At 32.7% G+C, this 16,817-nt stretch overlaps 1 protein-coding gene across 13 annotated transcripts in view; it reads right to left on the reverse strand.

The window, feature by feature from the left end:
* Positions 1-16,817, reverse strand: part of Nt5b (5' nucleotidase B) — a 103,638-nt gene that overhangs the window by 70,559 nt on the left and 16,262 nt on the right. Inside the window, exon 1 of one of the 13 annotated variants that reach the window (XM_088232973.1) lies at positions 15,945-16,478. The exons of the other annotated variants lie outside the window; for them this stretch is intronic. Coding sequence (XP_088089099.1) covers positions 15,945-16,252 — 308 coding nt within the window. The 5' untranslated portion in view covers positions 16,253-16,478. Of the gene's footprint in view, positions 1-15,944; positions 16,479-16,817 lie in introns of those variants that run through there. 13 annotated transcript variants of the gene reach the window in all.

The raw sequence follows: 16,817 nt of genomic DNA on the forward strand, positions 1-16,817 counted from the left end.
TATTATTTACATAGAAATATAATTACAAAAAATCACCTTAAAATTAAGCTATAACTTAAATTGGAAAAAATTGAAAGCTTTACAGTAATTCAATCCAGTACAGTCAACAACACTGGCTGAATATCAGGCATAGAAGAAACATTCACATTTTATCACTTCTTCACAATATTTTTAAAAATCCCACTTTGCTTGTTTATGTGAGAGAGTTCATCCAACCTTTATCACAACATGGGCTATCTCTTCGTTCTAGTAACGAAAGAACCCCTTTAATACCAATTCACCGCTCTAATTTTTCTGCCTTCTCTTTCAACAGAAGTAACCCAGTCATTCCCATTCCCCCTTCTCTCTTCATAGTATAGTGTAGATTTTTAGTAAATTTTCGTTTCTATAAAAAAGTGTCGATATATTTATTAATATACCTAGAATATGTCCATGTCATCATCATCATTCCCTTTCCGCACCTAATGGTGCTTAGGTCACCGCATTTGTACAATAATCGCAGCATATCTTGATATTTTCGTTACATGAAAGGAAGGTGATCAGTCTTACGCTTCAGGTACCAGTACACGGAATATGAAATATTCTAGTGTAAAAACACCCTTTTAAATAATATTTCATATCAACCATGGCGAGAATCAAACTCGAAACCTCTTGCATGATAAGAAAATGCGCTGACCATTACACCACGAAGCCGACAGTGCATATACCTGTTATTTATTTTCTCAAACTAAAGAGTTTGGGTAAATTTCCTTAAGGCAATATGTCCGCCTTCATATATTGTGTATATAAAGTATTTAATATTAAAAAAATACAGTCAATTCAAATATTTAATCCCCTCTACTTAATGTGTGATATTGTTGTTTAATTTTATCTACAAAGTAAAATTAAGTTTTCGGTATAAAATATAGAACAGAGGCATACATTATTTTTCTAAGCATATTAAATGGATCAGTCATACCCAAAATCCATACGACTTTTGCTCAGAGACATCTCTCATTTATCGCACCGAGAGTGTTTAATATTTTGGAAGAGCGTATTGAGCTCTCAAGGACAAAAACTATTTTCAAGAGAAGAGTTAAGAACTGGATTTTCCTTAGTGGGAGGGATTTGAGATGGAAACTCCTTGATGATTTTCCGAATGTTTGAGTTTATCGTTTACCATAATATTGATGTGCCATATATATATTTTTTTAAAATTATTTTTTGTGTTTCTGATCCTATATTTGTGGTGATATACTCATGTGTCTGTGTCAACTAATTGCTCGTCCCATCTCAACACAGGACTTTTAGTCCCACGAAGTTGGGACTTATGTTTCAAACAATGTGCAATAAACTAATGTATGTATGTAAATAAATAACAGATACCTGACGAAGGTACTTTAAATTTTCAAAACAAATATACACATTTTCGTACATAAATATCGATCTTACTATAAACCGCCTCGATATGTACGGATGGGGATAGCGTTTTTAATTCTCCTGGGCCACGATTACAAACACTAAATAAAAACGTAAAATGTATATTTATATACGAAAATGTGTATATTTGTATGAAAATTAAAAGAACCTTTGTCAGGTACCTGTAATTAAAATGTTTAAAAAAACAATTTGTCTATGTATTCTAAATTTTATGCAGAAAATTTCATTTCACTTTGTAGATAAAATTAAAGGTGAATGTTTGTTTATTTATATTTTACACATCTCACAAATACAACGAAAATTCTTACTTCACCGTTCTCAAGACAAATAATTAAGTAATTTCTTAATTAAAATTGTTTATTCAAATGGCCAAAATTTGAAGGAACCTGTGGACTCCTCATTGTAATTTGTAATAAGGGCTCTGGACTGACACCTGAAGCGTAAGACTGATCACATTACAGTCATGTAACAGATTATCAATGTAGGCTGCATTTGGCGTAAAATGCTTGAATTCATTGGGATATTTTATTATTAACCTGTTATTGGTTCTTAGTTTATAGAATATATCTGTTGTTTCCTTTTTTTTCAGTTTTAAAATGTACAAAGATTCATTGTTTCAGGTCCTGACTAGCTAGGAAATTCTCGTGTTTAGGCGGGATCTTCTTTTTTACATGCGTTTTTTTATTAAATGATGCTTAAAAAATTCAAATGATAATGATATCAAAAAATTATGAATAAACATAAATTAGAAAACATACCGATAATAACTAAAATTGAGACATAAATTAGAAAATATACCATTAATAAATAAACATAATATAGAAAAGAAAACATACCGATAATAATAAAAATTGAAGCAAAAATATAAATTAGAAAATATACCATTTATAATTTAAAAACCAAACTTAAATGTAAATACTAATAATAATAAGAACATTACAACAAATAAAAATTACAAAACGTAAAAAATAAAAATAATGTATAAATAAAAAGAACAAGGATATATTTGGCAATTAAAACCAACACAATTATTAGCCACATAAATAATTTACAGTATAATACTTAATACTATAAATATGTAAAAGAACTGTTGGTTTCCCAAATAAAATAAAATAAAATTATGCAGAGGATATATTCCGCCAAAATGACGGCATCAGGCATTAGTAATACCGAAACGATTCCATGATCCCACAAAAAATCTAAAAGTCACGTCATGCCTAGACTCCAGACTAGCGATAGAGAATGCCAGTTCTTTTATACGCAGATAAAATGAAGAAAAATAGCGAGGGTATGAAAAATGAGAATTTTAACTGTATTCCTGTTCTGGCAGTCTGCCAGAGTGGCAAATGAAAGCCTTACCCAACGAGCCCGGAGTGGGAAAATATCTTACTTTATTATATGCAATATTGTCAAATGTTAAGGGAAAAATAAAACTGTGGCTGCTCGCTACTTTTCGTGGCTCTTTTATAGGTCCTGTCGGATATACGGATCGGTGCCGCGATTATGAACGCTATTCATCTGTTCATATCAAGACGGTACACTTAACATCTGTACTATCCCTATCTACATCGGCATGTTCTACTGACTTGTTATCTCGACGTCATATGATCGAATAGAACCGATGAATGACCCCGAAAATGTAGTACGCGTTCCTTACTTCATTAAAATTCAAAATATGTGATTCTCATGTATACTTTAAATAGGCTTCTGTGATAAAAAGTGCCCACTTTAAAGCGATTATCAACTTCAATGAATCCCAATTCAAGCAAAAAATATTCGTTTAAACATGATTTTAACGACTTTTGACGATTACCAAGACGGTATGCTAAACAATCGTCTGTATTTATCTACAGAGCTATTGCAAAGCCGGCTTCTTTAATGTCGCGATACGTACTTACACTCAGGAAAATAGTAAAACAGGTGAAAAAATTAGATTTTTTAAAGGGTCAATATTTTTAAGGCTAGATGCTCTCATATGCTAATAGGGCAGCTTCTAGCCAGTCTAGCCACTGAATCTAGTCGTTCGGATACAAAATTGACAGTTATGTCGGAATTCCATTAAACTTCAAGATTTACTTATTTCTCTATCATATTTTTAATAGATAAAAGCATATCTCTCTTATTGAGATATGCTATAAAGCATAGCTTTAATAGTACATCTCTCATATTTTTAAGAAAAAAAGTGGCCACCTAAGAACGAATAAAAAATTAAATAATTCGTAATAGGAAAAATTGCTCGGTGGAATAATTTTTTTTGTCACTTTTAACGTAAATAGATCGCGTATTGAGGGGTACTAGATCCATCGGTACAAACTGATGCCTTCTTACATCAAAACTTGATGGTGGGGGGATCGATAGTGTATCTTCGTAATCGCTCGGGAGAATTTATCTTCAACTATGACGTGATAATGAAGCTTTGTTACTTTAAAGCGTAGACATGTGTACCGTGACGTACGGTTCCCCTCGTTACATATCGATGTACCTTACCAAAACTTGAAGTTGGGGGGGGGTGGTAGAGTATCTTCGTAATCGCGTAAGAGAACTTATCTTTAAATATACCGCCATGTTGAAGGTATGACGTCCTTGGCATTCTATCATTATCGCACCCCAGGGGTGGTATTCCGAACGTTAAAGCGCTCGTATAAAACGCATTTTTAACGCGTATTTACGTGGTTAATACACGCTAACAAAGCGATTTCTTCGCGCGCAATTTTGTTCAGAATACCAGCCCAGGTTACAGAGAGGTCTTTTAGATAGCTTTTCTCGCTCAGCAACGAGCATTTTTTATTTGTATGTGGGCACCGCCAAGAAGACCTCTAAGGTATAATATTATGGTATATAGTGTAAATCTGCTTGAAAAAATGCACATACTCGTACATATGTAAATATAAGGTACGCAGTAAACAATTAGGCTATTTTCCTCGAATGATTAATGTTTACACTCTCGTAGCGTGTTGGAAGGGGTATTAATAATATAATAAAGGTATACAAATTACTGGATATTCAAGGCTAAAGAAAAGAAAACAAGCATCCGTTGTTTAATTTGGACACGCAGTTCCATTGTGTTATTATTACAGAATGCTCATACAGAATTCATTTCATTTTTGTAAAATAACACCGCAAAGATGCTTAACACGACGAATAGAATGAGGAAGTATCGTATTATGAGCGCTATGATTTTTTAACGTTTTGTATTTCTGAAATTATTCCGCATGAGACGCATGACGTCTCAAGATCTCTTCCGCTTCTTCTCGGTCAGTTCTGCCGATTGGTCCGTTGGCGGTAAGTAAACCGGAAACCTTTTACAACTCTCTAATCATTGGTTGACTCATTTGAACTTGTGACGTCGGCGTCGTTCAAAATATATATATATATTTTTTTTTTAATTCGATCATTTTCAAGAAACTTTGCCGTATAATTTTATGCCCAATTTTTGTATATATTTTTTTAATAATTCAATTGAGAAAATATTTACTATAAATTTTATATAATATTCCCAAGGAGTTTTTGTAAAAAACTCAAGGGACATGCAGATAGCAATATTTATTTAGATGATTTTATATTTTAAACTTTTAACATTATTTACAAAAGCAGAATAGAAATTATGATACACTACAAATTAAAAGGGTGTGAAAAAGTTATAAAAAAATACCAAATAAACATTTAAGTTTGTAAGTGAAAATTCTTGATGGAAGTTCATTGTAATTTATTATATAAATAAAACACGAGTGATACTTTAATCCACAAATTTGGAATATCCAGTGACCGGTTTCATCGCTTTCGCGACATCTTCGAGACTGGTATATTTATTAAAAAGTTAAATGTATTTATACAGAACAGAGGTAAGGATACATAATTCGTGGATTAATTAAATTTGTGGATTAAAGTATCACTCGTGTTTTATTTATATAATACCAAATAAACATAATACAAGGTATGGAAATGAATTCAAAATGATATATACATAAAACAAGGTTGCTTCTTTTTTGGTGTAGTATTTCGTTTCGTTTATTGTTTCTGTACTTTTGCTTTACTATGTATTCCTCTTTGATAACATGTTGTAACTTTATGTTATTTTAAATAAAAAACAATATTTACCTAAAAGAAAAAAATTAATTACATGTACCTATGTGTACAGGGTGTTCTTTAAACCCTGTCACATCCGAAACCACGATGATCAGTATGAGCAAAAGGACATATTGGCTTATTAAAATGAATTTTTAGAACGAATAAAATTTAAAAAAATAAAATATTTAAAACAACAAATGGTTGCTAACTTCTGCAGGAGAGAAACGAGGAGGGGGGAATCTGACACACCGTTAACCACGCGTCCGCGTCCCCCTCGCTTCTCCCCTGCAGAAGTAAGCAACCATTTGTTTTTTTAATATTTTATTTTTACAAATTTTCTTCGTTCTAAATATTTTTTTAAATATGCCAATATGTCTTTTTGCCCATACTGATCATCGTGGTTTCGGATGTGACAAGGTTTAAAGAACACCATGTATATATCTACAAGCAGAACGAGTACAAGAGTGCAAATGTTTAAAAATACAAGAACTTTTTTTTTTTTATTGACAAATTATATGTTCCCAATACAGGTTAAAAAAGTACGAAAAGCTTATTAAAATTACATATACACAATACAAGCTAAAAAAGTATAATAAAGCATAAAAATCATTTCAAAAGTATTACAAATTACATTTACAAGCAAAACCGCACGTAGGAAAACATTTATTGTATCCAATTTCCCGTAGGGCTGAAGTTCCTCATTTTGATAAAAATAAGTTAGTCTATTAAAAAAATAAGTACAAAATACAAACTTTCACGCCGATAAATACATAAAATAAGAACATAAGAAATGTACATTACATAATAAATCATGCCCAGCTGAAATACTCGGTTCACTAGTGTAGATGGACTAGCTCTCCCTAAATTTAATAATAAATACGGGAAAAGAACACTAGAGTACAATATCCCAAAAATGTATAATATGCTCCCATTAAATATAAAAAATTTAAAAAAACTTATCTGGCTCAAGAGAAAGACGTCTGCCGAGAATCTGGCCTTTAGAACGCGTTTTTATATTATTATTTTTTTGGTGTTTTTCTTTTTTATTGGGACAATTTTTTATTTTCGATGTACATATTTTTCTTTTTTTCCATAGTAATAATTGTTTTTACATGTACATAGAATTTAAGAGATAAGATTATGTATATATATAAGAACACAATTATAAGCACCTGCTGACGAACTGCATTTTATGCAGTTCAGTAGGACTTGATAATGTATATGTTAATTTTTGTATGCGTTTGATAAATAAATAAAAAAAAGTATATTAACACTTTTCTCGATTTTTTGTTTTCTGGCATTTCTTTAAATAAGTTTATTTCCTTGTACATAAGGCAGTTCTGGAACGAAAGTACATATTTTGTTAAGTTTGCGAGACGTAAATCAACACGAAATATGTTTCCTATAAAGGGTTAAGCGACGAGTATGAATGTGAATATATCGCTTGTGAATATATCGCTTGTGCATATACTGAACGCAAATTTCGTGCCGTATAATAATATAAATGCAAATCCAAGGTTTTCTTCGACTCACAATATACCGACGCTAGTCAAGAACATGATTGTTTACAGCTGTAAATAAAACACGCTCGCAAACTAGCAGAACGTTTAATGTTTAACTATTAGAGAAACTTCTACGAAGTGTTTATTTTAATAGGGATTCGAAAATATCATTATATTTCAGAAATATAAATATCAGATATATGTAGATATATCCGACTTAATCATTTCCAAAAATTAATGTCTATGATTCAATGTTTCTGGACAAGGTGGAGACGAGACTACCTAACCGAACTGCAACAGAGGATCAAATGGCGAACCCGCTGCCGTGATCTCCAAGTCGGGGATTTGGTCACTGTGGGAGAGCAGGATCTGCCTCCTCAATGCTGGATTATGGGCCGCATCCAGGACGTTTGTCCTGGACATGATGGGCGAGTTTGGATCGCTACAGTAAAAACTGCAAATGGAGTTATCAAGCGATCAATCGTAAAATTATATCTACTACTTCTTGAAGAAGACGATTGCTAATGATAAGTGAGAGGACAGTATTGTGTAAATGATCAAGATTTTCTTTTTTTTAAACTTTGGTGAAATTTATTGGTGATGATTAATTTATTGTATATTTGTTTATTTTGCTTCTGTGACGACATTTATTAATTGTTTACTGTATTTGGTTAGGAAAAGGGCTTAACTTGCGGCGGGTGAAACTCATTAAGTAAATATATATTCATATATGGTAGAATGATTGTATTTATTTATTATACATACGGCCCAACCCATTACAACGAATTTATAAAGAAACATGTGTTCAAGAAACTGAACAAAAATAACATAGAATTAAGTAGCCATAATTGTATGTTCAGACAAACGAAACAGAGACAAACAAGGGTAATAAAATAATAGTTTAAATTGATATATTTAAAAACACAATCAACACATAAGGCTTCGAGCTAACCCATGCCAATTGAACGAAGTTATGCAAAAACCGGCCAGTCAACAATTTTGAAAAAATGAGATATTGGTGTTATCGGGTGCAGTAAGGTCAATTCTATGTTCTGCTAAAAACAGCCAGACCGCTTTTATACAAAACACTATAATAATCACCTTCTAAAAATAGTGTCGAACACAAACACGGTATTTCTCAATTTGCAGAAAACACCCACAGCACTAGAAAAATCTTACGGTACTTTAAAAATCATTAAAACTGGTCAAATACATAATAAGATTCTTATTTGTAATATAAAAAACGTAATGTATTCATTGTTTATCATTTGTCAAAGTCAAAAACATTCCAACTGTTGTGTAGATTTTATTATACTCTCGTCATAAAAGTGCTACTATCTCAGTTTCACTTTTCTATAGCTGGCTACTTTCTGCATAACTACGTTCAATTCATCTTCATTCCACATCGACAGGCGTCGTGGCGCAGTTGCTTAGACCGCTAACTGTGAAACTGGCGTCGCAGGCTCGATTCCCGCCAGTTGCAAGAAAGAAATACAAAAAAGATTTATTTCTCAATTGGTCTAGGTGTTGTGCTGCAGTTTTCATTTACCTCCTTGGATATGAAATATACACCACAACACCTAGACCAATTGAGAAAAACTATTTTTTTGATTTTTTTTCTTGCAACTGGTGGAAATCGACCCCGCGCCTCTCGAATGATAATGGGGTTTGTACGAACGTTAGGTGACCAGGAAGAATATCAGTTTTGCGGTCTTTTCAATACCCAGCCTACTATATTACGAAGTTTGGACTGAACCAAACGAAAGAATAAAATAATCATAGTGAATTTCAATTGCGATCCACAACACAAAACAAACGCGACTTTATGGTGCCTGGGGAATTTCAGTGAGTAAAACATGGCGAAACGCGGGAATGACTCGTAAAAACGAAAATACCTACTAAATTAATATCAGCAATAAATATCATGATATAATTTATTTGTTTAAATGGTAAATTTATAGATCAACCCTAATTTACTAACTAGTATAACACTTTGATCAATTAATAATTAAACTAAATATACCTAAATTGAATAGATCTAAAAATCTACATAATACACCCATTAATATTTGAGACTTTCTGGCAACTCATTTAATATTATAAATATCATGATATACTCGTATTTCCTTCGAACCAATCATATAAGTCCACACATAAATTAATATCCTTCCATTTTTTTTACATAATGAAGGGGAAATTAAAATTCTTCAAAATAAGACGATGAGGATTATACTCAGAGAAATATGTATTCTAATGTAGAAAGAATGCACAAAAAAATTGGTTAACTCATAGTAGAGCAACAAATAAAATATAATGTCGCAATTTTTATACATAATATATTTAAGGGGAAAAATAAAATAAAAAGTTTAATCCAATTTAACCGACAAAGTAATACGTATGAAACTGGTGATAGAAAAGATAAGATTACCATTGAGAAGAAAAACAGAGTCTCAAAACTCATTGTACAAGGGATTGAAGCTGTGCAATGAGTTACCTAAAGAAATAGAAAGCATTGAAATATTTCAAATGAATTTGAAAAAACATGTTCTTAAGAAATATTGAAAAAAAAAGTATTGTTATTGAAAGTTTATGTTAGTTCTTTAGATATTATATAGAAACTCAATAAAGCAGCTCTCTCTCTCTCTTCAATCCGTGCCACATGTCTGAGGATGGTGATTACGCCTGACTCCAGGCATGGCTCATCTGCAGACAGGCTCCCTCCATCTGGAACGGTCTTGTGCTCTTATGTAGGCATTCGTCCGTGATAAATCTAATAATTCAGTAGCTAAGCTATCTTGTAGGTTGACGTCTACGCGACCTTGTCCCTTCCGACACTTCCCAGGAGGATAGTTTTCTCCAAACTATCAGAGTTCCCCCTGGAAATATGTCCAAAGAACTGCAGGATTCTTTTCTCGCACATGAAAGTCTTTTTCTCATATCTAGTTCCTGGAGTACAGATATATATTCGTACGTCTGGCTTTCCACGGAATCCGGAGCATTCGCCGCCAACATCACATTTAGAAAGCGTCGGTTTTGTTTATTTTCAAAAATAAATAAAGCATAAATAAATAAATTACCACTGATTCTAATTAACCTAAATATTCCCGATTCGTAGTAATAATTTCATACTACATGTTCGATTTAATTACAATTTTATTTATACATTACGTTTACATACTTGAGTATTAGCGCGAGATAACAGTAACCTTTAGAAACTTCAATTTGTTTTAGGATACATTATGACTATAAACTGTGTTGTTAGTGTATAATACTAGCCAAGTAGGTAAACACTCGAAGAGGCAAAAAGCAATGAATGATAAGGAGTAATCTCGAAAATTCACCAACGCTAGCTCTTTTTTCAAACACATTAGAACTTCAATTGTCCGAATTCCGACTATCCGAATCGCTTTCAGAATTCTCAAGCTCAAGAAAAAGCAAAAGAAGAGACATGAATATCACTTGACGAGTTCAGAAACATTATTTTAAAAATTCTTGGATGTTCAGAAGTTAGTGCCGACGATATAGGAGAGTTGGTGGTGTGCGATTCGTCAAACGCTGGGTCTCAAAGTCTAAATGATAATGAACTTATTGCAAGTGTGAGAGAAGAAAGTGACGAAGAAGAAGATGACATTAATGTCGAAGTTTTCGAAGCAGACATGGGACCATCAGCTAATGAAGCATTTGCATAAGCAGTGGATGGAGCGTCAGCCAAGGTGTGACCACATGCAACATCTCACTGCCAAGCGGATGCGCGACTTTTCTCCCCTAAAACAGATGATGACAGTCAAACGGCTTACTTTGACCGAGATGTTCAGCGAGCAATGACTTTCATTTACAGTACAGTGCGTACATACTGTACTAATGTATAGCACTTGTAGCTACGCTTAACAGGTAAAAGTTTTGCCTTTTCATTTGATTAATGAAAAGCCTTTTCTTCAAAAACAGATTTTGCTCCGATTTTCAACATACATACAGTAATTAATAAAAAAAAAAATTTTTCGGAAAAAATCCAATTATCCGAATTTTCAATTGAGGTCCGGTCTCTATTGATTCTGATATAAATAATTGGATTCACAATATTACATGGAGTAATTTTATAAGTGGTAAAAATGACGCCGCGTAAAAGATGCACTTTCTATTTACGATAAAATTAACTTTTGGAACCGCTTAAGTATATTCCTATATATTTTACTAGCGGACCCGACAAACGTTGTCCTGCCCGAACGTCGGTTTGCTTGCTATTACCTTGGAATAAGACTTTTTATTGATAAGTAGATACCTAGGTACTTGTTAATTATTGAATTCCAAAACTAAAAATTATGAATATTCAAATATTGAATTTAAGTAGGTACTTAGGTACTTATTTACGGTTAAATTCAATAACATAAAATAATTCATTTTCAAATACAGTTTTTTTTTTTCAAATTTATGTGAAACTCATCTCTTCTCGCCTGTCTTTTGTTTGTGTCTATATTGTTATTTGTGTTATTCTTAGGTGTATTGTAAATTAATGTCACTTGTTTTTGGCCAAGGTGATCATGTTTTGGTAGAAGGCCCTAATAAATGAAAAAAAACAAAAAAAACCGGGGTGCACTTTATTCATGAATGCGATTTTCAAAAATGTATTCACTGTCAGTTAATAATATTTAAATAATACCAAAAATCCAAAGAAAAGAAATAAATTGGGAGAAATGATAAGGAATTTTAGGATAGATTCTGATTGAGATCGACAAAAAACTAATGCTGTTTGTAAACATTCAAATTCAAACTTTTTTATATTAAAAAAAAAAAAACATCTTCCCAATTTTTTAGCCTACGCATTCTCTTCGAATGCAACCCTGGCAGATCGATAAATAAAACATTTATGCTCCTAACTTCTTTATTACATATTCGATTAAAGATTTTAATATCTACGAACACGCGCGGCTCAAAGATCTACATTTCTTTGAAAACCGCACGTAAATCGGTTAAGCCGTTTAGGAGGAGTTCGGTGACATCACACGTACAGAGGAATTATATATATATATATATATTTATAAAACATTAGCAACATCTGAGATAATAACACAAGTTAATATTTCGTTGCCATCAACAATAAAAAAAAAGAGATATCAAATCACAATACACATGCAATCATTAATGTATGAAAGAGATACACATATTTCCCTAGTTTAAATTTATTTATGTATAACTCGTTACTATAGAAACGACACTAGCTGGCAGATCATGATAAAAACCACACAAGGCAATTACCCACGAATTTAATGCTATTTTCTCGGTGATTGTAAAGTGTGTCAGTGTGTGTAAATTGTAAATACGTCATGTCTGGAGCATTGTTACCTCTCTATAGATCTCTAAAAACTCAACTCATATTATTTGCCTACGTACCCTTCGGGCGAATGCTTGAAACACAATATTACTTTTGCATTCGTACAATAGTAAATATTTTTTTTTTTTAAATCTTCTTTTTAACAAGTAATTACATTAAATTCATGTAAACAAACAATATTTATGCAACAGTCAATAACATAACCAAACTGAAGAGATAATATAATCATAAAATTTTACTGTCGGAAATAAGTTTACAAATAAAAATAATAAAATCAACTGTATCTAAGTACACTCGTAGGTAATCATCCGTTGAATATAAAAACATAAACTTCAAATCAAACCTCGCAGAATACATAAAACATATTACAAACATGACCTATATTAATGACACAAAAAATGTACACGAGCACGTTTTTAGGCACATCTGCATAATAAACTGCGTGCTATATTTGAATGTAGTTACGCAGAAAGCAGCCAGCCATAAAAAAAAGTGAATCACAAAAAAAACATTAAATCACTGGTAGAGTTTAAAGTAAGTTTGAGGTCTTGGATTAGCATGGAAGGAGCAGATAGACACATTCTTTAAAAAAAAATAAAAATAATAATAAATGCATACTGCAAATAAATAATATTTTCGTAATTTCAGCATATGTTAATTTGGTTTTTTTTTTATTTTTCTTTTCTTTTATTTTCATGGTCATGTCATACCATATCATGTGCTATAAACTTTTTAATAATTAAAAAAGGAATGGCCCACGCTCAGACGCTGTAGTCTTTGTGGGCATTTTTTCCAATTCATGTTATAGCTTAATTTAAAGATGTATTTTTCTAAAGTGTATTTTGTAGTTATTTATTTATTTATATACGGCATTTCTGCCATTTACATATATGTTGTATAAAGAGTGCTTAGAAATAAAAATATTAAAAATAAAAAAAATCGAGTATGAAATATTAATATACTCGTACTGTACACATTATTAATTATTTAAAATACATACATATTTTAAAGAAATTATACAATAACAAAATACATTAATCAATCAAATTATAACTATTCCAACCCAATCTTCTGAAGATGATTTGGTATATTTATGTAAATAATATGTTATATTTTCATGTAAATAATATGTGTATAAAAAATAAACAAATAAAAAAAAAATCAAATCTACACAACAGATAGACTGTTTTTGACTAACAAATAATGATAAACAATGAATACATTTTTTTTTTATATATTACAAACAAACAAACCATCACGCCGTTTCTCCGTGGGGGTAGGCAGAGAGGATAGAACGCCATATCACTATATATTTGCATACAGACCTCGCTTCCTCTACGTTCATACATCTTCTCATGCACGCACGCCGATTATTCCTACTCTTGACATGTCCATCTTCGAGTATTTGATGGACTTGATCGTGCCATGTATTTCTCGGCCTTCCTCGTTTTCTGCATCCATCAGCATTCGAATCGTAGATCCTTTTAGACGTTCTTTCGCTGTCCATTCGCTCTACGTGTCTAAACCAACGCAGCACCCCTTTCTTGATTCTGTCGATAATGCATGTCTCAGCCTTACACAGTTAACGAATCTCGACATTTGTGCACCTATCGTACATCGTTTTACCACACATTCGCCTGAGGGATCATATTTCGACAGCATTTAACCTACTTTTATCATCATTTTTCCAATTCCATACTTCACTCCCATACATTAGAGTTGGCACTAGAACTCCATTGTGAACTGCTAGTTCTGCGATAAACATTTGTTTGCCAAAGTAGATTTCAGTGCGCCGTTCACCCTGTTCCCAGCACTCGCCGTCCTTTAAATATCTTTCTCGGTCTTTCCATCCCTAGTAAACATACTTCCCACATACACAAATTCTTCTACTTGATTCAGAATATCTCCATTCACACTGATCTCACATTTAGTTATATTTTCATCCCTTTCAAAAACTATCACTTTCGATTTATCAACATTCATAAGCAAATCGCCTTTCTTGTAAAATAATCTAATCATGTATTTGACCAGTTTTAATGTTTTTTAAATTACCGTTAGATTTTTCTAGTACTGTAGGTGTATTCTGCAAATTGATCGACACTATTTTTTAGAATGTGATTATTACAGTTTTTTGTATGAAAGCGGTCTGGCTGTTTTTGGCAGAACATAGAATTGACCTTACTGCACCCGATAACACCAATATCTCTAATTGTGGACTGGCTGCTTTCTGCATGACTACGTTTATTTATAAATATTCGTAAGTTACAATAACAACTTGTTCACCATATTATACCGCACACCTACTAGGGTTGCCATATTTCGCTAGGGTCTCGTCGGGACGTTCTGGGATGGGGAGATATAGTAATTTATAATCCATAAGCCATATAGGAGCGCATAAAATTACATGTACCGAGCAACTATTTAAGAGCTAGGCAACACAGACCATTTGTTCTTCCTGAATGCAGGACAAATTTACCGTTGATTATGCCTGTGGGGAGAGTGAGGAAGTTCAGTGGTTTTTTACTGGTTGATTCATACGAACCAGTGACGTCGTTAAAAGTAGTTCGTTTTTGTCATATTTTTTTTTACATTTTAAGGAAACTGCTGTAAAATTTAATGCTCCAATTTTTACCGCGCGTAAGAAAACATTTATTGTATCTAATTTCCCGTAAGGCTGAAGTTCCTCATTGATTGATCAGTTGAACAGTCTATGGAGAGAGGTGAATCTTTTCCATACTGGGAATACCAGTTTTAGACTCTTCCTCTTTAACTATGTAAACCTCTCCTCTCTAAACTGCCCAAACGGGCTCTCCGTAACCTGGTAGCCTTGGTATATTTTTGCAGAAATAAGATAAGCCAGAAAAATACACTTAATGTACTTTATTGGATAGAGAAAAAGAAAGAAACTTATACTTTACTGAATGGGGTTGATTTATTTGACATGATATATTATATTCACCGAAATGCAATACAATAACTACAGATAGATTAATAAATTAAAAACATGTAGATGTTCAGCAGAATGGTGAACATTATACGTTATACAGTGGTAAAATATCACTTAAACCAGCCAACGAGAGGTTGTAATCCCTGAAGATGCCTAAACATCCCTTATGTAAGAATGCTTGGTCCCTATTGAAATATCTGTCAAGTTATAATTTATTTTTTGATTTTCAGAGGCTTTTTTATTTGTTAATATTTATTTCAATTTCAATTATCTACACATACATACAAGTATATACGTAAATTATAGTAAAAAAAAACATTATAATATCATTAGTACAGCACATACATACGTAAGTACTGTGCAGATATTGAGCCAAGAAAAAAACCACTATCGTGGGCTATTTGGCACCGGTACATCGGCAAGTTCCTGGTGGCTCAACATCTGCACACATACAAAATATACATTTATGACAATATCACAGAAAATATTATATTTATCGAAATACTGTCTGATTACAACTTACAAAATATGGCCCGGCCCATAGAAACGTCGGGTAATAGCGAATTCAAAACGCTTAAGTCATGTACTGTATTTGCCTAGATTTATATTTCACATATGTTGAGAGACGAGATAATATCTCAATACTATGTCAATAATAATAAGTATTTATTTGTATTACCTGTGTCCAATGTCTCGACTGTCCAGCCAGAGGTGTTCAGTGGCTACCCCTTCAGCGAATCCATCCAATTCTACTTCGTTTCTATCATTTCCGGTCATGCTCCCACCGGACGAAAGACGTCTTCTGTACTCAGAGGGGATGCTGTTTTCGGCGTAAACGGGAACTGTACCGTCGCCATCAAGAGAAAAACTCACGGATGATCTTTTTTTAGGACAAGAATTAGCTCTTGCCCTCAGTTCTTCCGCAGAAATAGGAGGCGTCATGGGGTAAACGCCGACAAAGGGCGAAACTGGCGAAGTTTCAGGCATGTTCACAATAAAAATTCAAAGCGCGAATAAATGTATGTTTTTTCCTAGCGCACACTTAAAGAAATACTTTAATCGGTCATTCAGAATTATTTGCATGAAATTGCGATAAGTGCGACACTCTACGCGAAGATAACCGGGTATTAAATGTTATTATAATATATTATGTTGTCAAGTTTGATAAGATTACTGTCGCGCGACCGTGCAGTACGCAGGCTACCGTGAGAGTGAACGACTGGAGATCGGACAACCTTTATCGTAAATCGTAACAAAACAAATTAATGTAAATAACCCACTAGCCTCCTCCCGTCTCACTTCTGCTTGATTAAATTTGCGTCAACAACGCAGAGAAGAACAAGCGAAGAGCGCATGAAAAAGTATTCGTAACTTATCGGTAGCAAATAATAAATCGGTCGAAGTTAAAGCGGATAAAAATTAAGTAAGGAATCAAAGATCAACACTATTGCGAGTCTTTTTTTATCGAAAATCTGGTAATCTGAAAACATCGATAAATAAATCTTTATTATCATTTTGATATATATTATTATTATACATAAATGAAATCGGT

Source organism: Micrasema longulum, unplaced genomic scaffold, assembly GCF_059751315.1.
Source record: "Micrasema longulum isolate JH-2025_06_02 unplaced genomic scaffold, ASM5975131v1 h1tg001047l, whole genome shotgun sequence".
Lineage (NCBI taxonomy): Eukaryota > Metazoa > Arthropoda > Insecta > Trichoptera > Brachycentridae > Micrasema > Micrasema longulum.